The sequence below is a fragment of the Salvelinus alpinus genome, chromosome 4 (assembly GCF_045679555.1).
Source record: "Salvelinus alpinus chromosome 4, SLU_Salpinus.1, whole genome shotgun sequence".
Taxonomy (NCBI): Eukaryota; Metazoa; Chordata; class Actinopteri; order Salmoniformes; family Salmonidae; genus Salvelinus; species Salvelinus alpinus.
In genome coordinates this window covers 50,716,602-50,741,927 of record NC_092089.1, presented here as the reverse complement: position 1 = coordinate 50,741,927, position 25,326 = coordinate 50,716,602, and the positions used below count along the sequence as shown (strand labels likewise).

At 44.7% G+C, this 25,326-nt stretch overlaps 1 protein-coding gene across 12 annotated transcripts in view; it reads right to left on the bottom strand.

The window, feature by feature from the left end:
• LOC139573878 (MAP7 domain-containing protein 1-like) overlaps window positions 1-25,326 on the bottom strand; it is a 66,137-nt gene that overhangs the window by 17,730 nt on the left and 23,081 nt on the right. For 5 of the 12 annotated variants that reach the window (XM_071397818.1, XM_071397817.1, XM_071397819.1 and 2 more), the window contains exons 2-7: window positions 19,971-20,189; window positions 11,928-11,996; window positions 11,237-11,257; window positions 7,239-7,402; window positions 5,382-5,493; window positions 397-501 (exon numbers count right to left, since the gene is read on the bottom strand). In XM_071397818.1, coding sequence (XP_071253919.1) covers window positions 397-501; window positions 5,382-5,493; window positions 7,239-7,402; window positions 11,237-11,257; window positions 11,928-11,996; window positions 19,971-20,189 — 690 coding nt within the window. The remainder of the gene's footprint in view (window positions 1-396; window positions 502-5,381; window positions 5,494-7,238; window positions 7,403-11,236; window positions 11,258-11,927; window positions 11,997-19,970; window positions 20,190-25,326) is intronic. The other 7 variants (XM_071397821.1, XM_071397823.1, XM_071397822.1 and 4 more) reach the window with 3 other exon arrangements.

Genomic DNA, 25,326 nt, shown 5'->3' with positions numbered 1-25,326 from the left:
AAAAACATCTACTGACACACAACCCAAAGAGCATGAAATGACCATCACCAGCAAATGAATAACCCAAGAGAACACCAAAAAACGCGGGACATAAAATATAAAGACAGCGTAAATGAACCCATATATTCACACCAAAGTATGAAGTATATAAATGCAGGGACTGAACAAAATGCAGAGGGAGGGAGAGAAAGCATAACCCATGAACCACAGAAGAAAAAAAACTAAGGTGGATTTGAATTTGGAAGGTGAAAATGATACGGTAATCAACCATCGAACACAGACAGGCGATTGGATTGGAGACGGCGGTGGGGAGAAAAAAAAATGTGGAGAAAAAAATGTGAGAGAACGAATATGAAAAGGGGGCGTTCCCGGAAAAGGGGGCCTGACGTGTCTTACTTCTGTTGGGGGAATTCCAAAGGGTGGCGGAGGACTTGGAGAGTCTCTTGTTTATAACCGAGTCCACGTGTTTGGGCAGGTTGACCGCCGACATGGAGCATCTGCCTGTGAAGCCAAGAGAGTAGTCCACAGAGATGGTGGGTCACACTGTTTCACACAGGGGAGGGAGACCTCCAGGATGTGTCACGGTGATATCTATCCCCCCCACACACGCATACATACACACAGCAAACATCCAAATACCAAAATGGTGTATTTCCAGAGGGCAACTATTTCTGATTCAATAAAGAAACAAAATAATAAAATATCTGTATTGAACTTTTCTCATCTGACAGTGTTATTTGACATTCCTTTTGACATGGAGATAACGGGAAACAGAACTGAAATTCAAACTGTCATGTCAAAGTATACTTTGAGGAGCCTCCACCAAAAATCGAATACAAACTGAAAACAGACAATTGATGGTAGAGGGAAATAACACAGCTAGGGGGCTTTTTGTACGCACGGAAAAAATATATTCAAAGAAATATTGTGTTGAGTCTAGTGGGTCATGCATCATTCAGTTAGATCTTGATGTTCAAAATAGATACACTTGACAGTAGAAGTCAAAAGTTTGGACACACCTACTCATTCAAAGGTTTTTCTTTATTTGTACTATTTTCTACACTGTAGAATAATAGTGAAGACATCAAAACCATGAAATAACACATGGAATCATGTAGAAACCAAAAAAGTGTTAAACAAATCAAAATATATTTGATATTTGATACTCTTCAAAGTAGCCACCCTTTGCCTTTGTCACGCCCTGACCTTAGTTCCTATTTTATGTCTCTATTTTGGTTTGGTCAGGGCGTGAGTTGGGGTGGGCATTCTATGTTTTTGTTCTATGTTTTGTATTTCTATGTGTTTGGCCTGGTATGGTTCCCAATCAGAGGCAGCTGTCTATTGTTGTCTCTGATTGAGAACCATACTTAGGTAGCTTTTTCCCACCTGGTGTTTGTGGGTAGTTGTTTTCTGTTTTGTGTGTCTGCACCAGCCAGAACTGTTTCGGTCGTTATCTTTGTTATTTTTGTTATTTCAGTGTTCATTTAATAAATATGGACACGTACCACACTGCACCGTGGTCCTCTCCTTCCAACAGCCGTTACAGCCTTGATGACAGCTTTGCAAACTCTTGACATTCTCTCAATCAGCTTCACCTGGAATGCTTTTCCAACAGTCTTGAAGGAGTTCCCACATATGCTGAGCACAAGTTGGCTGCTTTTCCTTCACTCTGCGGTCCAACTCATCCCTAACCATCTCAATTGGGTTGAGGCCAGTTCATCTGATGCAGCACTCTATCACTCTCCTTCTTGGTCAAATATCCCTTACACAGCCTGGAGGTGTGTTGGGTCATTGTCCTGTTGAAAAGCAAATGATAGTCCCACTAAGCGCAAACCAGATGGGATGGGGTATCGCTGCAGAATGCTGTGGTTGCCATGCTGGTTAAGTGTGCCTTGAATTCTAAATAAATCACAGACAGTGTCAACAGCAAAGCACCCCCACAACATTACACCGCCTCCTCCATGCTTCACGGTGGGAACCACACATGCGGAGATCATTGTGAAGCAAAATTACAAGATTATATTATAATACTGTTATTGCATCAAATGGTTGTTTTATAGAATAGAATAGGGTTCTTAAAACACTCTCATCTGTGTGTGGTCTTCTGAGTTGTGCCTCTGGGGCTTAATGCTGACAGTGGATTTACGATGCCTTTGGTGATTAAAAACCTAAAGACCGCATTCCATAGCATGAGTTGGTGTTTGTGTACTGGGAGGTACCAGGGTAGAGATGGCTTGGGTATGGATAATGATGAGGGGAACCTTGTTTTGGGGGCCAGACCCTGGTTTCCACACAATGAGAGACGTCTTTACAGCAGATACTATACTGGCTGCTGTGAATGATTATTTTCTTTCATACGAAATCCTAACCTTGTGCCCCATTCCACACATCTGTTGTTTGTCATGTAAACTAAGGGGGTGTATCTTTGCCATATAAAAGATCTTGGTATTCTTTGTGACAGGGCTCTCAACACAACAGTCAAGAGTGTTGTGTCATTCACTTATGTGTGTGGTGTGACGTTTAAGTATAACTCTGACTTGTGTGATAAGTTTGTCTCTCCTCATTTGATAATAAAGAAATAACCACCACAATCATCCGTTCACCTACTCTGTGTTTCACAAAGACACGGAGGTTGGAACCAAAAAGCTCAAATTTGGACTCATCAGACCAAAGGACATATTTCCACCGGTCTAATGTCCATTGCTCGTGTTTCTTGGCCCAAGAAAGTCTCTTCTTATTATTGGTGTCCTTTAGTAGTGGTTTCTTTGCAGCAATTTGACCATGAAAGCTTGATTCACGCAGTCCCCTCTGAACAGTTGATGTTGAGATATGTCTGTTACTTGAACTCTGTGAAGTATTTGGGCTGCAATTTCTGAGGCTGGTAACTTTAATGAACTTATCCTCTGCAGCAGGTAGAGGTAACCTTGGGTGTTCCTTTCCTGTGGCGGTCCTCATGAGAGACAGTTTCATCATAGTGATTAATGGTTTTTATGACTGTACTTGAAGAAACTTTCAAAGTTCTTCAAATTTTCCGGATTGACTGACCTTCATGTCTTAAAGTAATGATGGACTGTTGTTTCTCTTTACTTATTTGAGCTGTTCTTGCCATAATATGGACTTGGTCTTTTACCCCCAAATAGGGGTATCTTCTGAATACCACCCCTACATTGTCACAACACAACTGATTGGCTCAAGCGCATTAAGAAGGAAAGAAATTCCACAAATTCACTTTTAACACTACCTCATGAAGCTGGTTGAGAGAATGCCAAGAGTGTGCAAAGCTGTCATCAAGGCACAGGGTGGCTACATTGAAGAATCTACAATGTATTTTGATTTGTTTAACACTTTTTTGGTTACTACATGATTCCATATGTGTTATTTTATAGTGTTGATGTCTTCACTATTATTCTACAATGTGGAAAAAAGTACAAATAAAGAAAAACCATTGAATGAGTAGGTGTGTCCAACGTTTGACTGGTACTGTATGTCTAACCTGCATTGATATGATTAGAATGTAAATGTAAAAGAGCATACGTCCCGTCTTTGTCCCAACCTGAGCCTGCTGTACACAAAGTAGTAACAGTGTTTTTGTTACCACAACCTGCTGTACTACACAAACTAATACCAATGTCAGTCAACACAACTGACACAAATGTAACACAACTGACAACCAGCGGAGTGAACTACTGAGACAACCCACTGATTAAACACCATTCCCCTCCAGACCCTCTAATAGAGACTAATCATGTGAACATTGTGCCCTTTAAATTAAATGCCACCAGACATACGAAAGTAGTCTGATGTTAATGGGGGAATTGGATGTCTCTGTCCTAAATGTCCCTCCTCAGATATGGGTCTGCTGTTGTTAGAGATGGGCAGGGAGAGGTTCTTTGTCTGCAGGCCAAGATAGAGTTCTGCTGCCTTTTCCTAAATAACTCTGATGGATTCTCAGTAGTCCACTGTATCCTGTTTGTTTACGCTTGTTACCGTTCAGTCTTTCTTTTCCTTCTTCTTTTTTCTACCTTTCAGTCTTTGACAGCACTGGGTCTGAAAGAGGAGGCTGGGGGCAGGTTGATTTGGCAGACAACATTTGCCATTACTCATGGCTCATAAGGGACGTAGTCTGGTCCCAGATCTGTTTGGCTGTCTTGCCAACGTCTATGGTCATTGTGAGCATAGACGCATAAACAGATCTGGGACCAGGCTATTAGTGATTCCATGACTTAAGATAATATACTGTATATGAGACCCCCTGAGATTTAGACTTGCAAAGGTGGAGAACAGCTAATGACCCTGAATTAAACAAGCAGTCAAGCAGTAGCCTACACTATGTGCCTGAGGTTGGTTGTGCGGATAAGGCCATAACCCTGCTTGCGTGGGTTCGAATCCCGGTCAAACCCAGGACTTTTCTTCACACTACGTATATTCATTCTATCTCTCCCCTTCATTCCTTTCAATAATATAAAATCCTTTTTTTTTTTTATTGTACACTGTAGAATCACCAGAGACCGTACAAAAACAGGGGGAAAGAAAATAAGGGGACGACTGTTGAGTATGTCGCACAAACGCAGACCGGAAAACATTGGTCAGAATTGTTTGTCTCTCGCAGGGCATCACTACATATCTAACACCATCACAGCCCCACCCCCCACCCCCCACACCACACATATACACCTCAACCATGCCTGGACATCTCATATTCACCTCAGCCTTGACATTACCCATCTATTTCCTCACGGAATGAAGCCAATGTTCCCTCCCTCTGCAGGGAAATTAGACTACTGTAGTGTAGCACATCCCAGCAAGAGCAGATAGGGATATCAACCCACCTGTCGTGTGTGTGTGGGTGTGTGTGGTATCTCAGAGTGATTTAATTCGAGATAACGATGTATCTGTGATGAGGTTGAGAGGAGCTGTTCAGCAGTGTAGGCTGTTTGATGCCAGACTGAATCATGGAGAACCACCTCTGCTTAATAGGGTTGAAGGTGACTGGAATTCAAGTTTGACTGTCACTAATTGACTATATACTTTAAAGTGAGTGACCTAATTTATGGTTTACTTTAGTGCAAAACAACCGAAAGATTGTGAAAATATGTAGACTGTGAATGTCTGCACAGTAGTACCATTTTCACACTACTGAAGCGAGCCAAAACGAGCTGTACTGCACTGGCCTGGTAACGCATCCACCAAAGTTGCTGGAACTGTGCTGGGAAGGACCATGTGAAAAGAAATGATCCAAGCCAAAACAGTTGTTTGGCTCAGCAAGATAGTGTCAAATGAGTATAGATGAGGCAGTTGTCTTTGAAGGAAGGAGAGGCTTTGGCCGTGTCTGGGTCAGTGGGCTCTAGTTCTGGGTTCCTGTTTCAGCGGTAGGTACTCACTTTCTCTCTGGCTGGAGTTCTGGCTGAGGCCTCCGGCCCAGGACAATCTCTGCTGACGGATCTCAGCCCAGGTCTTCTTAGTGGACCGCTGGAGGGCAGCCTCATATCGCTCCTTCATACCAAACATGGAGAAATACTAGGTTAGCACTAGTTAATAATTCTCTTACCCAATCTCTTCACCCACCTTATTCTCTCGTTTTGTTACAGTGAGTGGAATTTAACCTCTCCTTCAGTATTTTCTAACCTTCATTAAGACAGTGTGGAAATAGATATGGGAGACAAATCAAATCAAATTTTCTTGGTCACATACACATGGTTAGCAGATGTTAATGCAAGTGTAGCGAAATGCTTGTGCTTCTAGTTCTGACAGTGCAGTCACGCTTTCAGTTTTGCGCGAATGCTGCCATCAATCCACGGTTTCTGGTTAGGGAAGGTTTTAATAGTCACAGTAGGTACAACATCTCTGATGCACTTGCTAATAAACTCGCTCACCGAGTCAGCGTATACATCAATGTTATTGTCTGAGGCTACCCGCAACATATCCCAGTCCACGTGATCGAAGCAATCTTGAAGCGTGGAATCCGATTGGTCAGACCAGCGTTGGATAGACCTGAGCACGGGCGTTTCCTGTTTTAGTTTCTGCCTATAGGATGGGAGCAGCAAAATAGAGTCAGGGTCAGATTTGCTGAAGGGAGGGCAGCGGAGGGCTTTGTTTGCATCGCGGAAGTTAGAGTTGCAATGATCCAGAATGCTACCAGCTCGTGTCACGCATTCAATATGCTGATAGAATTTAGAAAGCCCTGTTCTCAGATTAGCTTTGTTAAAATACCCAGATACAATAAATGCAGCCTCGGGATATATGGTTTCTAGTTTACATCGAGTCCAGTGAAGTTCTTTCAGGGCTGTCGAGGTATCTGCTTGGGGGGGGATATACACGGCTGTGACTATAATCGAAGAGAATTCTCTTGGGAGATAATGCGGGCGGCATTTGATTGTAAGGAATTCTAGGTCAGGTGAACAAAAGGACTTGAGTTCCTGTATGTATGTTATGATTACACCGTGAGTTGTTAATCATAAGGCATACACTCCCGCCCTTTTTGCCAGAGAGATGTTTGTTTCTGTCGGCGCGATGCATGAAGAAACCGGTTTCCTGTACCGACTCTGACAACCTATCCCAAGTGAGCCATGTTTCCGTGAAACAGAGAATGTTACAATCTCTGATGTCTCTCTGGAAGGTAACTCATTCCCTAATTTAGTACACCTAGAGATTGGACATTGGCGAGTAATATGCTCGGAAGCGGTGTGCTCGCCTTCTAAGTCTGACCAGTAGGCCGCTCCGTCTGCCTCTCCTGCGGCGGCCACGTTGTTTTGGGTCGGCCTCTGGGATTAGATCCCATGTCCAGGGTGGAGGTCAGAACAAAGGATCACGCTTCAGGAAAGTCGTATTCCTGGTCGTAATGTTGGTAAGTTGACGTCGCTTTTATATCCAATAGTTCTTCCCAGCTGTACGTAATAACACTTGAGATTTTATGGGCTAACAATGTAAGAAATAAAACATATATATATTAAACATAGTTTCCTAAGGACCTGAAGCGAGGCGACCATCTTGGTCGGCGACATCTTGCAGGGAAAGCAGGAAAGGTGGACGTGGGGATTGAACCCATGATCATCAGGGCTCTAATATTGGCTTGCTGTGAGGAGTGCTACCCCCCGTTCTGGGGTGAAGTTTTTCCTAGGTACAGATCTAGGATCAGCTGCCCCTCCGCAAATACTAACCTTTGTCATTAGTTAAGAAAATGCTAAACTGACCTAAGATTAGCATCTAGGGGTACTTCACCCTTCTCCCTCACAACCCACCTTGTTCTTTTCTAGTTTTTGTTTCTGCCTCTCCTCCAGGGCAGAGCGACGTTTCTCTGTCTTGATCCGCTGCTCCTCCAACTTCCTGCGCCGCTCGTCCAGCTGGCTCTCCCTCAGCTGCCGGGCCTTTTCCTCTTTCTCCAGCCATTGGGACTTCTTCGCCGCTACGGGAAAACCACATCAGGAGGGTTAGAGAGGCAAGATAACAAAATTGGGATCAAGAGAGAACTCTCCCTCTCTCTCTTTGAGGCCCTGTTCAAATGTCTCAAAAGTGCATCGTTCATTTCTCCCTTCCTTGAGACAATCACTGATTGGAAATGACTAGACAAGTGAAAGCCATGTGGGGGAGCCCTCTTTCCTGTCCACTTATTTGAGAATCTTCTATTCTCTCTTTGAATACAATACCCTTGCAGCTGATAGGCAGAGCCCTGTTGCATTGTTAGATGTTGACCAACATTTTAACGTTGTGTTTTAAACTGTTTCAATAAAAAACAGTACTTCTTCCAAAAGCAAATCTGTGGTAAACAGTATTTTAAGTACTTTTAAATAAAACACAAAATGTCTCTTCACTCTGATCTTGACTGTGCTTTAAAATCTCAAATCCCTCTGAAGTGCGGGTGCGTGGAGCAGTGTTTCTTTTCAACAGGGAAATTCCACTTTCCCTCAGATATAAATTGAATTACTTCACTTTGCACAAAGCGACACAGAGGCAGCATTATGCAAGGTTCAGCTGATACCCCTGGACTGACACTTTACCACGTTAATCGCATCATGCGCCGGTTTCAATAAACCGCACGCTTTGATATGGTAAGCGTCCCCACCCCCTGAGCCATTCAAAGAGGGTGTATAAGGTGGTATTATGCCACCAACTCTATGACTGCTCCTGCATCTTAAATGGCATCTTATTCCCTACATAGTGCACTACTTTATGACCAATGCCCTATAGGGAAATAGGGCACTAAATAGGCAACAGGGTGCCATTTGGGACACAGAGTGCTTCTCTCTCTTTGAACATAAGCCCCCATGAACGATCAGCTTCTTTGGGGGGGGGTACTTGCTGGAACAAAAACGACTGGTGGTTATCAGATTACGTTAGGGGAAACTGGGGTAACATCGGAGGCAACCGCTTAGATTTATCGCAAGGCGCACAGCTGTGCTTTTATTTGAGAGAAGTAGGCTCAAGAAGCACCAGGAAACATGCCACGGCAGGCCAGTGGGCCCCAGCACTAACAAAATGAGTTACTACGTCTTATCTGCTACAGTCAGTGTGCATTTCGGTTCAACGTAATTACTTTTAATAACAGTACTTTGAATCCAGTAAGGCAAGGGCATGTTTGAGGTCTAGCAGTAGAGGTAATTGCATGCAGACTGTCTCGGGTTTCAACCTTGTGGAAATCTGAAGTATGGGGAGTGAGAAGGAGGGAGTGTGGGAGAAGGGAAGAGGAAGGAGAAGCAAGGCTTCGAGTGTCCACAGAGGCTACATTACATTAAGGGCTGACTATGGATGGAGAATTATACAGCTCTCGCCTCCACTGACTCAAAGGCACACTGACAAGGCCCAAATGAGATCTTGGCACATTGGCAGGGAGCAGCACAGTGGCCATGCTAATTTAGAACATGCATAGCATTGAGGAGTAGGAAAAAGATAATGCTATAGGGAACTTTTATAATGCTGGTGTCAAATAGACAATTATTTTGTGCAATAAACGCATACTTTCAGTTAACAACTGATCTTAGGTCATTTAAGTCATTTAATAAATGTTCCCAGTGATCTTATTTCAGTTTTGACATCCGTCGTCGTTTGAATAGGATGGTGTAGTGCCAGTTGTGCCAATTAAAAAGTAAGTGTGTGTGTGTGTGTGTGTGTGTGTGTGTGTGTGTGTGTGTGTGTGTGTGTGTGTGTGTGTGTGTGTGCATATTGAAGAGATCAACGGCACTACATTCCCCTTGTGGATGTGACTTAAATATGGTCCTCCTTCCCTTCATCTCCCCTAATGCTTCCCTGCGTTGACACTCAACATCCTGGTCTGCTAGGCAGCAACTAGAGACATTAAATAATCATTAACTGAGTCATGTTCCCTCCCTGTCCACATTAAGTATGCATTACACTCTACAGAGAGCCAAGAACGGACAACTCATATGGTCACAGGGCCAAACACGTCTTCTTGGGCCAAAGAGGACATTTCATGCAATACTCAGCAGAGGCCTATCAAAATACTAAAACATACAGGGAGAAAATCGGATCTCGTTTGAGGAAAAAAAAGGAAAACAATGGAACAATATAGCCTACATTTGAAGAAGACACGGTACGCGCCAGCTTTTGATACTTCAAAAGACTGGCCTTCTTAGCCCGGGTTTTCCTTCATAACTGGGATTGCAAACACAAATATAGATTGCATCTCAGTGAATGAAGGAATTAGATCCGGGAAAAACCCTCTGTCTGGACTCCTGCCCCAGTGGAATGACAATTACACTGATCCATGATGGTATAACGCATTTATCCCAGATGTACTACACTTTACTATGATGATGAAGGCTGGATTTAACAGAAGGCATATATATTACTTCTATGAGGTTCTTTACTTAAGCAGCTCCCAGCTTTGTACTCCAATTGTGACAATGGAACATATAGGACAATGAACATGACCTTTATAGTAAAAACTAGTCTCTCATGACAGACGTGTGACATAAATGTTTAGAAATGAAGAAGCTGGCCAGGGAATGTGAAAATTCGATCTGGTTTCCGAGATTAAGTATAAACACATTTGCCATTCAGCAAGGGTGACGTGACTTTTGATTCCTATCCCCTCTTTATAATTCCTGTATAAAATGGCAAAATAACTGCATTTAGTGGTAATAAATGATATATTATATGGTTATACAGGTAACTGACAAAATAAAGGAAACACCAACATAAAGTGTTTTAATAGGGCGTTGGGCCACCACGAGCCAGAACAGCTTCAGTGCACCTTGGCATGGATTCTACAAGTGTCTGAAACTATTTTGGAGGGATGCGACACCATTCTTCCACGAGAAATTCCATAACTTGGTGTTTTGTTGATGGTGGTGGAAAACGCTGCCTCAGCCGCCGTTACATAATCTCCCATAAGTGTTCAATTGGGTTGAGATCTGGTGACTGAGACGGCCATGGCATATGTTTTACATTGTTTTCATGCTCATCGAACCATTCAGTGACCACTCGTGCCCTCTGGATAGGGGCACTGTAATCCTATAGCCATAGCCATGGTAGCCAAAATGATGGCAAAAATAATGGCCTGCCCAGCATTTTTATACATGATGGGATGCTATAATGCTTAATTAACTCAGGGACAACACCTGTATGGAAGCACCTGCTTTCAATATACTTTGTATCATTTACTCAACATGGAAGGAAAACATGTGATGGAAGTAGACACTGGGCTGACGTCCTATGAAAAAAAGGTGCACACACACAATGTGGGGCTGGTACAATTACCGTATATCCGTGTAACCGACGGTTATGGATGAAGACCGCCATGAAATTAAAATAACCGTCATAATTTGTGGAACGAACAGCTGACTGAAGACCGACCGGCCGGGCATTCATGCAGTTGAGTCCCTTTATGCGGTAACATGGACTCTTTACAACGTGATGAAACTTTGTAGCTCTTTGTTGAAACAAGCAGGGTCTTGTACCAAATGAGTCGTCGGTTGGCTAGGCAACGCCCCCCCCCCCCCTGGCAGCAGCAGCACACATAGAAATAGAATGAATAGAACAGGCTTGGATCCTCTAACCCTGGCAATTTGACTGATAAACTCATTGGTACTCTCACAATGGCGGCCTGGTACTGTGATGCAATCATTTCCATGGTAATGTAGAAAGTTCATTCAAAAGATTTTTTGTAGAGAGTGATTGAGCGACAAACAGACACAGGTCAAAACTGCAGGTCATGACAACAATAATTCTCACCACTACCACCACCACCACTACCACCATGGACACATCGGTTGTGACTTACCTTGTATCTGGCCGAGCTTGTCTGGAGGGGGGGGGGGTGGGCGAAAGAGAAGACAAGAGCAACTGTCAATCATGCAAAGCAGTGCACGTCGCCAGTGTGTCACTAGAGCCAAGGACAGCGTGACTTGTGAAATAAACAAACAAAAAAACTCAAGCAGGTGACAGGCAGCCATTTTGACTGACAGAATAAATAGAGCCAGAGAGTGTTAAGGCAAGTGGAAGCAGGGCATTGACATATGCTACTATCAATTGAAAACGATTCTTTATCAATTGACGTTGGGTTAAACATATAAGTTCAGAGCTGGGGATCTTTAAAGCATTTGTGAGTTCCAAACAAAAAGGGGTTGGCTAGGCTATTGTTTTAATAAAAAGCACATGAACATTTATTTGGCGCATGCACGTTGAAAACTGTGTCTTGAAAGCCAAATACTAAATCATCATTGGCTTGGTTTTCGCTCTCATTGAAGTGCTCGGCTTGAGCTTGAGCCACAGTCCAGGTTGGTTTGACGTTCATTCAACGTTTCCTAAATGTTTCTGTGATACATGTGCACACCATATGTAGGCTTGAAAACAAAGCCAATGCCGACACAACCTAAAACAAAATCTGCCACCACCCTTTACCCCCCAACACTAGGGGGCAACCTCTCCCTGTGTACAGAGTTTCCTCCTCTCAACCCCCCCTCTCAGCTTACCCAGATATTTGGCCTTCTCCTCTCTCCGCTCCTTGGCCAGCTTCTGTCTGTCCTCTGACTTCACTGTGTCTAGGGTGAGAATGAGAGAACAAGAGAAAGAGCGAGAGAGAGGAAGTGAATGTGACAGGTCCTTGTACAGAGAGAAGTCCCAATCCAGCCCCGCATCGGCAGAGCGATGAAACGCTGGAAGCTGGCAGTCAAATCTGGCAACTATATCAGAGCCAGATAGAGACTCCACTCTAGTATCTAATAGATGTGAATGAGCAATGTGGAAAACACTCTGATTAGGACTGATGGTTAGTCACACCATGGCTACTGTGTCCTAGTGAGGATTCACGAGTGAACATGTAATTGCATTCAGTTAAGTAATGCACCTAATCCTAGACAAGATATGGCTAAAAACAGGGTTTATGTTCTTTCAGCATTCAATTTATCCGTTATTGACTTATGAGGAAATGCATACCACATAAACAATCATGCTTGAAAGGCAGAGATGGTCTTTGTCCAACCTCGAGTCAAAAACGTTGTACATCAGAACAATCCGTTTCTATAGAGGTCCTCGTCGATCTTCAAGCAGAGCTGTCTTGCAAGTTATTGTATGTGTTCAAAGTCCCTGATGGTGCTGACTGGAAAAAGGTGTGTGTATCTGTGTTACATTACTGAAAAAAGGGAGAGGAGTGTTGATCTTTTCCTACTGTAACATCTCTGGTGTCTGCATTCCTCTGAGCACCTTAACTCATGCCTGGGAAGCATAGTCCTACTGTTACAGGAATTCTACTGCACCCCTTTGGGTTGTTTGGTATAGATTCTTTGTGGAACATTTCCCCTGACCCATAACCAATTATCAATTTAACCCCAATTGGTTTTGAATGATCATTTAAAAAAAGATTATGTAATTAGATGATCATGTGATTCTCTGCATAATTATGACCAAGGCAAAACTCCCTGAATGAAAACACCATACTGTAATTATTACGATGTAATTCTCAAATGCCAAGCACCATTTACTACCTTTTCATGACAATTGATCGGCATTTAAGCGGCCAAGTTGAATTCTACTGTCACGTTCCTGACCTATTTTTATGTTATTTTGATTATGTTTAGTTGGTCAGGGCGTGAGTTGGGGTGGGCATTGTATGTTGTGTGTGTTTTGGTTAGTCTATGGGTGTTGTATGTGTATGGGATAGAGTATTGTTAGGTTTTCTAGTTATGTCTATGGCTGCCTAGATTGGGTCTCAATCAGAGACAGCTGTCATTCATTTGTCTCTGATTGGGAGCCATATTTAAGGTAGCCATAGGCAGTAGGCTTTTGTGGGTAGTTGTCTTGTTTAACGTTTGTTGCTTGTCTGGGCACTTGCGTTATTTAGCTTCACGATCATTTGTTGTTTTGTTTGTTTGTAATAGTGTTTTCGTTTCATGTTCATCTTCGTTCGTTTAATTAAAAGAAGATGGCTTATTTTCCTCATGCTGCGTTTTGGTCCGTCTCTCCTCCACACGATCGTGACAGAACTACCCACCACAACAGGACCAAGCGGATTGAGGAAGGAGGGAAGGAACTAAAGCAATGGAGAGAAGAGGAATGGAGTTGGGAGCAAATTTTCAATGGAGAAGGACCCTGGGCTAAGGTTGGTGTGAATCGCCGCTTGAGGGAGGAGAAGGCAGCCACAGCCCAGGAGCGCTGGTATGAGGAGGCAGCACGTAAGAGAGGCTGGAAGCCCGAGAGGCTCACCCAAGAATTTCTTGGGGGGGGGGGGCTAAAGGGGAGTGTGGCGAAGCCGGGTTGGATACCTGAGCCAACTCCCCGGGCTTACCGTGGAGTAGGAGGGCGTCGTACTGGTCAGACACCGTGTTATGCGGTAAAGCGCACGGTGTCCCCAGTACGCGTGCTTAGCCCAGTGCGGGCTATTCCACCTTGCCGCACTGGGAGGGCTAGGTTGGGCATCGAGCCGGATGCCATGAAGCCGGCCCAACGTATCTGGCCTCCAGTACGTCTCCTCGGGCCGGTGTACATGGCACCAGCCTTACAGGTGGTGTCCCCGGTTCGCCTGCATAGCCCAGTGCGGGCTATTCCACCTCGCCGCACTGGCAGGGCTACGGGGACCATTCAACCTGGTAAGGTTGGGGAGGCTCGGTGCTCAAGAGCACGTGTCCTCCTTCACGGTCCGGTATATCCGGCGCCACCTTCCCACCCCAGTCCAGTACCACCAGTGCCTACACCACGCACCAGGCTTCCAGTGCATCTCCAGAGCCCTGTTCCTCTTCCACGCACTCTCCCTATGGTGCGTGTCTCCAGCCCAGTGCCTCCAGTTCCGGCACCACGCACCAAGCCTCCTGTGCGTCTCCAGAGCCCTGGACGCACTGTTCCTTCTCCCCGCACTCGCCCTGAGGTGCGTGTCCTTAGCCCGGTACCTCCAGTTCCGGTACCACGCACCAGGCCTACAGTGCGTCTCAGCCGGCCAGAGTCTGCCGTCTGCCCAGCGGCGCCTGAACTGCCCGTCTGCCCAGCGGCGCCTGAACTGCCCGTCTGCCCAGCGGCGCCTGAACTGCCCGTCTGCCCAGCGGCGCCTGAACTGCCCGTCTGCCCAGCGGCGCCTGAACTGCCCGTCTGCCCAGCGGCGCCTGAACTGCCCGTCTGCCCAGCGGCGCCTGAACTGCCCGTCTGCCCAGCGGCGCCTGAACTGCCCGTCTGCCCAGCGGCGCCTGAACTGCCCGTCTGCCCAGCGGCGCCTGAACTGCCCGTCTGCCCAGCGGCGCCTGAACTGCCCGTCTGCCCAGCGGCGTCTGAACTGCCCGTCTGCCATACGCCGTCTGAACTGTCCGTCTGCCATGAGCCTGCAAAGCCGCCCGTCTGCCATGAGCCTGCAAAGCCGCCCGTCTGCCATGAGCCTACAGAGCCGTCCGCCAGACAGGAGCCGCTAGAGCCGTCCGCCAGACCGGATCAGCCAGAGCCTTCCGCCAGACCGGATCAGCCAGAGCCTTCCGCCAGACCGGATCAGCCAGAGCCTTCCGCCAGACCGGATCAGCCAGAGCCTTCCGCCAGACCGGATCAGCCAGAGCCTTCCGCCAGACCGGATCAGCCAGAGCCTTCCGCCAGACCGGATCAGCCAGAGCCTTCCGCCAGACCGGATCAGCCAGAGCCTTCAGCCAGCCATGACCAGCCAGAGCCGTCAGCCAGCCATGACCAGCCAGAGCCGTCAGCCAGCCATGACCAGCCAGAGCCAGCCAGCCAGGATCCGCCAGCCAGTCCGGAGCTGCCGTCCCTCAGCCCGGAGCTGCCGTCCCTCAGCCCGGAGCTGTCGTCCCTCATTCCGGTGTTGCCCCTTATCCCGGTGCTGCCCCTTATCCCGATGCTGCCCCTTCAGTTAGGTGGGTTTAGTTGGAGGGTGGTCATTGGGGGGGGGATACGGAAGCGGGGAGTGACTATGGTGGTGTGGGGACAGCGTCCAGAGCCGGAGCCACCACCGTGGACAGATGCCCACCCAGACCCTCCCCTAGACTTTTGGTGGTGCGTTCGGAGTACGCACCTTGAGGGGGGGGTTATGTCACGTTCCTGACCTATTTTTATGTTATTTTGATTATGTTTAGTTGGTCAGGGCGTGAGTTGGGGTGGGCATTGTATGTTGTGTGTGTTTTGGTTAGTCTATGGGTGTTGTATGTGTATGGGATAGAGTATTGTTAGGTTGTCTAGTTATGTCTATGGCTGCCTAGATTGGGTCTCAATCAGAGACAGCTGTCATTCATTTGTCTCTGATTGGGAGCCATATTTAAGGTAGCCATAGGCAGTAGGCTTTTGTGGGTAGTTGTCTTGTTTAACGTTTGTTGCTTGTCTGGGCACTTGCGTTATTTAGCTTCACGATCATTTGTTGTTTTGTTTGTTTGTAATAGTGTTTTCGTTTCATGTTCATCTTCGTTCGTTTAATTAAAAGAAGATGGCTTATTTTCCTCATGCTGCGTTTTGGTCCGTCTCTCCTCCACACGATCGTGACATCTACTGTATGTGTGAAGGTTTCGGCATCATCTTCCATCCATTCCTTCCATAAACATAAACAGCATATGTTCCACATCCATGTCACGATTCACACCTCAGGGGATTCTAACACATTATAACAATATCATCACAGTGCTGAAACAATCCACCAGATACGGAAGAAAAACAGCAGCCTCCCTAAAACATCCTCTGACCCACTTTCTTTGACACCACGTCTGATTCTGTATAGTGCTGTAAAAAGCTCTAGCGTGTGCGTGTGCGTGTGTGTGTGTGTGTGTGTGTGTGTGTGTGGGCCCTGACCATCACGATGAGTCACCCACAGGAGCCTCAGAGACCGAAACAGAATCAAGTTGACCCAGAAACACTGCAGCGTGTTTGGGTTCCAGACTGTTAGCAGCACACTCCTCAAATCTCAACAATATGGTCCTCTCTCATCTCTTTTACTTGCCTTTTTGAAAGGAATAGAGGAGCAGTTTTATACATAGCTCTCATGGCAGACTGTAGTACTAGCTAACGTACACAGAATTTGGTTCTGGGGTCCGAGTTTTAATGCATAGGGAACTTTTGTCTGGGCAAATCCAATGGGTATCCTTTAAATGGACCACTTCTCTCATTGGACGAAGATTTGACAGAGGAACTCTGCCTAGAAGGCCATCATCCCGGAGTCGACTCTTCACTATTGACATTGAGACTGGTGTTTTGCGGGTACTATTTAATGAAGCTGCCAGTTGAGGACTTGTGAGGTGTCGGGTTCTCAAAATAGACACTCTAACGTACATGTCCTCTTGCTCAGTTGTGCACTTGGGCCTCCCACTCCTCTTTCTATTCTGGTTAGAGCCCGTTTGTGTAGTACATAGTGTTGTATGAGATCTTCAGTTTCTTGGCAATTTCTCGCATGGAATAGCCTTCATTTCTCAGAACAAGAATAGACCTTTGAAAGAAAGATCTTTGTTTCTGGCCATTTTGACAATGTAATCGAACCCACAAATGCTGATGCTCCAGATACTCAACTAGTCTAAAGAAGGCCAGTTTTATTGCTTCTTTAATCAGAACAACAGTTTTCAGCTGTGCTAACATAATTGCAAATGGGTTTTTTAATGATCAATTAGCATTAAAAAATTATAAACTTGGATTAGCTAACACAACGTGCCATTGGAACACAGGAGTGATGGTTGCTGATAATGGGCCTCTGTAGATATTCCATAAAAAATCAGCCGTTTCCAGCTACAATAGTAATTTACAACATTAACAATGTCTTCACTGTATTTCTGATCAATTTTATGTTATTTTAATGGACAAAAAATGATATTTTCCTTCAAAAACAAGGACATTTATAAGTGACCCCAAACTTTTGAACGGTAGTGTAATTATTTTCAAAATGCTTCAAGCTCTGTCTAATTGGTTGTTGATCATTGCTAAACAACCATTTTCAAGTCTTACCATAGATTTTCAAGCAGATTTAAGTCAAAACGGAAACACGGCCATTCACTGTCTTCTTGGTAAGCAAATCCAGTGTAAATTTGGCTTTGTGTTTTAGGTTATTGTCCTGTGTACAGGCTTCCTTCTCTTCACTCTGTCAATTAGGTTAGTTAGTATTGTGGAGTAACTACAATGTTGTTGATCCATCCTCAGGTTTCTCCTATCACAGCAGGTTGCCTGAACGCCGGTCTTATTTCCATCACTACCTCAAGCAGACCATAACATGTATAATTCACACAGGTTTCGCTGTGTGAATTATACATGTTATGGTGTTAGACTAAACTAAATATACATGTTAGACTAAACTCTGTAACTGTTTTAAAGTCACCATTGGTCTCATGGTGAAATCCCTGAGAGGTTTCCTTCCTCTCCGGCAACTGAGTTAGGAATGACGCCTTTGTAGTGTGTAGAATGTAGATCTTTGTAGTGACTGGGTGTATTGATACACCATCCAAATTGTAATTAATAACTTGCTCAAATGAATATTCAGTGTCTGCTTTTTTATTTTTACCCATCTACCAATAGGTGCCCTTCTTTGGTAGACATTCGAAAACCTCCCTGGTCTTTGTGGTTGAATCTGTGTTTGAAAATCACTGCTCGAATGAGGGACCATACAGATATTTGTATGTGTGTGGTACAGAGTTGATGTTGTCATTGAAAAATCATGTAAAACACTATTATTTCACACAGAGGGAGTTCACGCAACTTATTATGTGACTTGTGCTTACTCCTGAACTTATTTAGGCTTGCCATAACAAAGGGAATGAATACTTATTGACTCAAGACATTTCAGCTTTTCATTTTAAATTAATTTGTAAACATTTTAAAAAATATATATATAATTCTTCTTTGACATTATGGGGTATTGTGTGTAGGCCAGTGACACAAAATCTCAATTTAATCAATTAAATTCAGGCTGTAACACAACTAAATGTGGAAAAAGTCAAGGGGTGTAAATACTTTCTGAAGGCACTGTATTTATGTTCATGGGAAATCCACAAGAAAGTGTTAGAGTAAAAATGAAGTCTCCATAGCAACAAATAACAAGTGCCATGGAGAGGGGTTTGGGGGAGCTGTGTGTGCGACATGCGTGTGTTGGCTGAACTGAAGCAGCAGGGCCCCCTGACAGTGATAGTGAAGAGTAAAATCCCTGGTCTTTTAAAGATCTCTTGAAAACACAGGGACCCTGAAAACCTCCCAGGAGGCAAGGGACCGCCGGTGGCCAAGTGCCACGAGCTGTCAGACCCGAGGCTGTGATGTAACAAAGTTTAATTAAAGAGGACATTATGGAGGTAGTGCTCCCAAATGCATGACTTGCCATTTCATTTAGCTAATTAAGAGCTGCAGAGTGTTTCTCGTCCTTTTCCTCTTCCTCCTACCCTCAGGGTAAGATTAAACACAGAGGTAAGCTTGCATGACTGAGCAGGAAGGCAACCTGAAGGAGAGGAAGTGACAGAAGTTGTTTGAGAATGTGCTGTCTCAGAGGTTTGTTGACTTATTGGTGCTCAAATGCTTCTAACAGACCTTCCAGAGACGCTTATGACAGGTTATAAAGCATTATACCTGTAGGCTTTAAGTAAAGTCTTACCAATATCTTTTACATTACAAAAGCTGATCTGAGATCTGTTGTCTACTGAGGGATCCTGCAGTTCAATTAGACCGTCACTAAAATGAGCTCCTTGATCTGACTATCTGATCTGGCACACCAAAACCAGTCTTCTACTTTGGAGTTACTGTGATATTTTCGGAAATCAGTCAGTAGAACTATTTTGGTTCAGCTCTGCCACCTCACGCTACTGTTAAATAGACCATGACCACAGTCAATAGATTACTGGGCAAAGAATAAAATGGGCAGAGAGAAAATAAGATTATGTTCACAAAACCCCCCAAACACATTTCTTAGTGTTTGCATTAGCCAGCGCTCGGGGCAGGACAAGAGTGGCATTGTGGAAACAAACGTGGTGGTGGTCCAACAGCGGGTCAAGCTAGTCTAAATGACCCCCTGGCATCACTCAGTAAAAAGTGATGCCCAGTCTGGTTAATTCCTCTAACTTTCATTAGACCGGAGGTGATTAGCAAGCAGGCTAGCTATAGCCCGTAAGCGACTAGCCTGTTAGCGAATAGCATTAGCCATCCACTCAACATTACATCAGAAATTACCCAAAAAATACAATTTTGGCTAAATTCTATAAACCCATAGCAACACAATTCTAGCTTAATGGATTTTGTCAAGTGAGCTGTAAGCGCTGTAACTAACCACCTGCACCATGTCTATTGGATTTATCCCCAGCACTGAAAGCCTGTGGTCTGGATAATTCTGGACTGAACCATTTTGTTTTCCCAAAGGGTCAGATGACATCATCTGAGCGCTGAGGTAATTGCTCAATACTCACAGGGCACTGCTGAAGATAGCCTTTATTACACAACCATGGATATCTAATGCTGTGTTCCTACCCCTGAAAATGGTCATAAACTACTTCAAATGCTCTATGGTAGATAGAAACACATACTAATGGGTAGCCATTTTCACACCATTTCCTTTAGTACCGGTAACACCACAGTATAGGGAGACTTACCTTTATTACGTTTGGGGCTAGAACTTGAGCCAGGCATGGGCGATGTCGGTGTAGCAGGTGACTTCGGGATGACGTCCAGTTTCGTGGGGGTCCCCACTCTCCTTTCTTTGTCTTTTTTCGTGTAGGTTTCCATTATCTGGGCTGAGCCTGTTTTCGGGTGGCTTGTCAACCCCTCAGTGTCTTCCTTTGTGGGGTTTGGGTCCTGAGCCGGGTGGGGAGCTGGTCAGAGAAAGAGACAAAAAGAAGCCAGGTGAGAAAATGACGGAGTGAGAAGCGTAACACACCACAGTATAGAGATGGAATTCAACCTGTCCTCATTCCAAAGCAACTGCTTGTCTGGAGGTGGGTCTGAGTGACGTTGTATTGCTCTACTTTATATTCTAGAATGTAACAGAACAGGTGCAACAGGTGGAATCAAGGTCTATTAAGGAACCCCTTCTCCATGGAAGAACTTTATATAGCACAATACCTATGATCATAAAATGCTTAGGATCATAATATGCTAATGATCATAATTCACATACCTAACAGTATACTGTACATACATACCGTACCAGCAAGTCATAGTACGAGATCAACAGAGAACACAGGCATTGTGCATTGTGGTCTCCGTTGAGCTACTCAACTAACTCTCAGCCTCAATAATGTAAAACTATAAACACACAAGAATGATAAAGCACAACATGACAAGAACGATACATCTCACCCACTGGCAAACCTTAAAGTCTAGCACTCTAATACAAGATCTCGGTTCTCTGTTCTCTGGTCTGGTTCTCTAACTTTAACCCACACTCCTCTCCCAGAACGACCGGCTGATTTATCGACAGTCAGGGCTGAGTGAATTCTCTCCCTGGCAGAACAAAACAAGGTAATTGCCTCTCTGCCTCTTGATGATTCTACCAGGGAGGAACGGATTGATTTAGTGAGAGAAGAGGGAAAAAATAATTGCAGGTTCCTCTCTTTATGACAAAGGTCATCATTAATTTAGCCCGAAGAACATTTTAAAGGCGTACTCTGTAGTTTCATACTAAAAAAGTCGTGTCTGGTCTTTTTGAGTATCTTTTTGAGTAAATTGAATACGGACTTACGTGGCACTACGTTTGTTATTGTGTGTGTACAGTTTCATTGGGCCTTGATTGTGTGTGCATTTCATCCTGTGACCACATAAGACAATGGAATTACAGGTTGCACCTGCAAAAAACCTATAGGAATAGAAACAGTTGGACAGGGTGTTGGTTACGAGAGCTCTACGGCTGGGTCAGTGTCTCAGTGGTAGTGTGACTCACACTTGGCAGCTTGAGCCTGAAGCTCCCTGCTCAAACATAACTTTGCCCAGACTTTGGAGACCTCACAAAGTCCTAGGGAGAAATGTTTGGCTCCTTTGTCCACTCAGCACTGTCGCCCTACATTCCCTATGCAACATTCAGCATTGAGCCGTGTTTCTTCCACATAGTCTCTCAGGGTAAACACTGGGGCAACGTGCTTTAAATGATTCATCCAGGGCTAAAAACAATGACGGTGGAGCAGGTATGTCACAAAGGACCATTGACAGGAGATTTACTCTCTTCTGTGCAACACAGTGGCAAGTATGATAATGCCACACAGTGCAGCAATGCTGGAAGAAGCAAATAGTGTATGACATTGGAAAGTCAATATGATGTACTTAGTATCGGATCTAGCTGCATGTAGCCTATACAGTATAGCTATACTGTTTTGAATAGTACTCTGATACTGAACAGTAGGTGTGTGTATAAAAATTGAATGACTAGAACGGACACGCCCATCTAGACATTCTATTTCTATGGGAACAGGTCTCCTCCATATTGACATTGTCGTTCTCAGTCACCTGCCATCTGTTGTACAGTCTACCTGGCACAGAGAGACACACACACAGCTAACCAGACCTCCTCCATCACATACACTATGCATTTTTGTGGGAAGCCGGCAGGCACCTGGCAGAGCGAAACCTGTGTGAATATAACATGTTATGGTCTGCTGGAGGTAGTGATGGAAATAAGACCGGCATTCAGGCAACCTGCTGCTTACCTCCACAAAGAAGAGAGAGTGGGTGGGCATGGGTGGCCAACCAAGTCAACAGGGAGTACCAATGCATTATTACCACAAAAAAAGAAGGACCCACTCCATGAAGCATATTGTATATATATATTGTATATACACTGCTCAAAAAAATTAAGGGAACACTTAAACAACACAATGTAACTCCAAGTCAATCACACTTCTGTGAAATCTGATTTCACAGAAGTGTGATTGACTTGGAGTTACATTGTGTTGTTTAAGTGTTCCCTTTATTTTTTTGAGCAGTGTATATTGTCTTATATATATATAAGACAGCGACAGAGACATCGATGGAAAGAGAGAGAGAGAGAGAGTGCTGGCATGCGAGGTGAGCTGAGACGAGTCTACGAGGGAAGCTCAGCTGAGACGAGACAGATACACAGCGGTCCTCTTCTCAAAGCCTGCCACTGTTAAATAAGTACTGGGCCAGCGAGGTGGATGAGCTCAGTGATGCACTCAGAGAGAGAGGAGCCATTGTTGGCGTCTCTGTATGGCAACGGGCCTGCTGCCAGACACACTGCAATGACAGGGAGAAGTGTCAGAGGGGAAGATATATAGAGAGGGGGAAACAGGAAGAGGGCAGAGAGAGTGTGAGAGAGAGAGAGAGAGAGAGAGAGAGAGAGAGAGAGAGAGAGAGAGAGAGAGAGAGAGAGAGAGAGAGAGAGAGAGAGAGAGAGAGAGAGAGAGAGAGAGAGAGAGAGAGAGAGAGAGAGAGAGAGAGAGAGAGAGAGAGAGAGAGAGAGAGAGAGAGAGAGAGAGAGAGAGAGAGAGGAGATATAAAAAGGGGGGATATATGGAGAAAGGGAGAGAGAAACAGAAAGAGGGAGAGAGAGAGTGTGCAGAGGATGGCAACTAGAATCTATGACTAGGGTGGCTGGATGGCAGGAAGCTTTTCCCCGGTGATGTACTGGGCCGTACGCACCACCCTCTGTAGTGCCTTGCAGTCGGAAGCCGAGCAGTTGCCATACCAGGCAGTGAGGCAACCCGTCAGGATGCTCTCGATGGTGAAGCTGTAAAACCTTTTGAGGATCTGAGGACCAATGCCAAATCTTTTCAGTCTCCATAGGGGGAAAAGGTTTTGTCGTGCCCTCTTCACGACTCTCTTGGTGTGCTTGGACCATGTTAGTTTGTTGGTGATGTGGACGCCAAGGAATTTTAAGCTCTCGTCCTGCTACACTATAGCCCCATCGATAAGAATGGGGGTGTGCTCCGTCCTCCTTTTCCTGTAGTCCACAATCATCTCCTTTGTCTTGGTCACGTTGAGGGAGAGGTTGTTGTCCTTGCACCACACGGTCAGGTCTCTGACATCCACCCTGTAGGCTGTTTTATCGTTGTCGGTGATCAGGCCTACCACTGTTGTGTGTTGGAGTCGTGCCTGGACGTGCAGTCAAGAGTGAACAGGGAGTACAGGAGGGGTTCTGAGCACGCACCCCTGTGGTGCCCCGTGTTGAGGATCAGTGTGGCAGATGTGTTATTACCACCTGGGGGCAGCCCATCAGGAAGTCCAGGATCCAGTTGCAGAGGGAGGTGTTTAGTCCCAGGGTCCTTAGCTAAGTGATGAGCTTTGAGGGCACTATGGTGCTGTACTCTGAGGGAGCATATCATAGCATACTCATTAACACCTGAGGACTATGGTCATAAAGAACACAACGGGTAGCAGTGCTGAGTGCGACCGCTCTGATAATCTGCATGATATATACAGTGTAGTGTCTATGATAGAAATTTGCAAGAAAGCCCCGTCTGGAGGCACATTGTGTATGCTGAATACAAATTAAACCGTATACTACTAAGCGTAAGAGTTGGAGGAAATGAGAAGAGGTGTTGTTTTGTGTTGTGGTGCAGGCTAGGGGAGGTTTGGCTGATTAATATTCCATGGTGTTTTGGTGCAGTGGAGAGAAACGAGGGTCATTATGGATGTAATATTGTGGCTGCCTGCAGCCCTGCACTTTCGGACAACAGAGAAGGGATTGCTAATACAAAGACCAAGAGAATAGACACTCTATTTGTCTCACTGAATAATATTCTATGGGTTATTGACATTTAGTCATCTGTGCCCGTACTCTCAGAGTAGGAGTGCTGATCTAGGACCAGTTTGGACTTTAATATGATAATGAATAAGATGACATGGACAAACAGGACCTGATCCTAGATCAGCACTCCTATTCTGAGATGCTTTATGAATACGGTCACTGAGCAACAAGCCTGGTAACCCCATGCCAGTTACCCTGACAGGATTGGGGCACAGCACAGCACAGCAACAAAATGTTAACACGCTAGCTGCAATTTAACACACTGTGGTTTTCAAAATGCAAATCTGATATTTGCACAGATGTACTCAATGAATTCCAACACTTACTGTCGAATAACCATTCAAATACTGCCTTCTGGCGTCGAACAGTGACCCAAGTCATCTGAGTGTAAAAACGTCTAAAAACAACTTCATTCAAAAAGTGAATGCAATAGGCATGTTATGAGGTAGACACTGCTATCCAGCTGTGTGTATATTCAAGTGCAAATTGTCTTAGAAATAACTGTTTCACAATCATTCAGTCACATTATTACTCACAGAATAAACTGGAACTCTGTTGAGTGAGCAGTAGGCACGTTCTTTGTTTGGTCTCTACATTTTGAAGAGACCAATTGCAGTGCGCATATACACATGCAAGCACACACACCGACTTAATGTGTTTTTATGCTTCTTGGAGTGTTCCTACCACTCTAAATGCCGCCTTGCACAGACCTTGAAAAGTGCCACTAGAATCAATCTAAATAATGAACACTATGACACTGCAGATTTCCATGTTGAAGGGTCGCTACTTTCTATCAAACCTGGGTTCACATACTATTTGACATTTTTCAAATACTTTGAGAATTTACTTCAGCCTGCCTGGAGCGCAAGATGGGCAGCGTTTGCACTGTTGCGACTATTCTAATGGTCCCATTGTACCAGACAAGCTCAGTAAAACACGGATAAAGTATTTGAAATACATAGTATTTGAGCCCAGGTCTGCTGTGGGTATATAGAGACAAACAGTGAAAAGCAGAGGGTTGAACAGGCCAGGCCGGGGCCCAGAAAGTGGGACAGACAAGCATCGGTAATCTGAGGCATGCTGGTCCTGTACACTGTCCAGTTCAGTTATTTTATTGTTGCTCTTTAATTATTTGTAATTGTTATATATATATATTTTTTTTTTTATAAATTTCTTTTTTACTTAAGTTTATTTAGTAAATACTTTCTTTAAAAAAAAAAATTCTTAAAACTGCATTGTTGGTTAAGGGC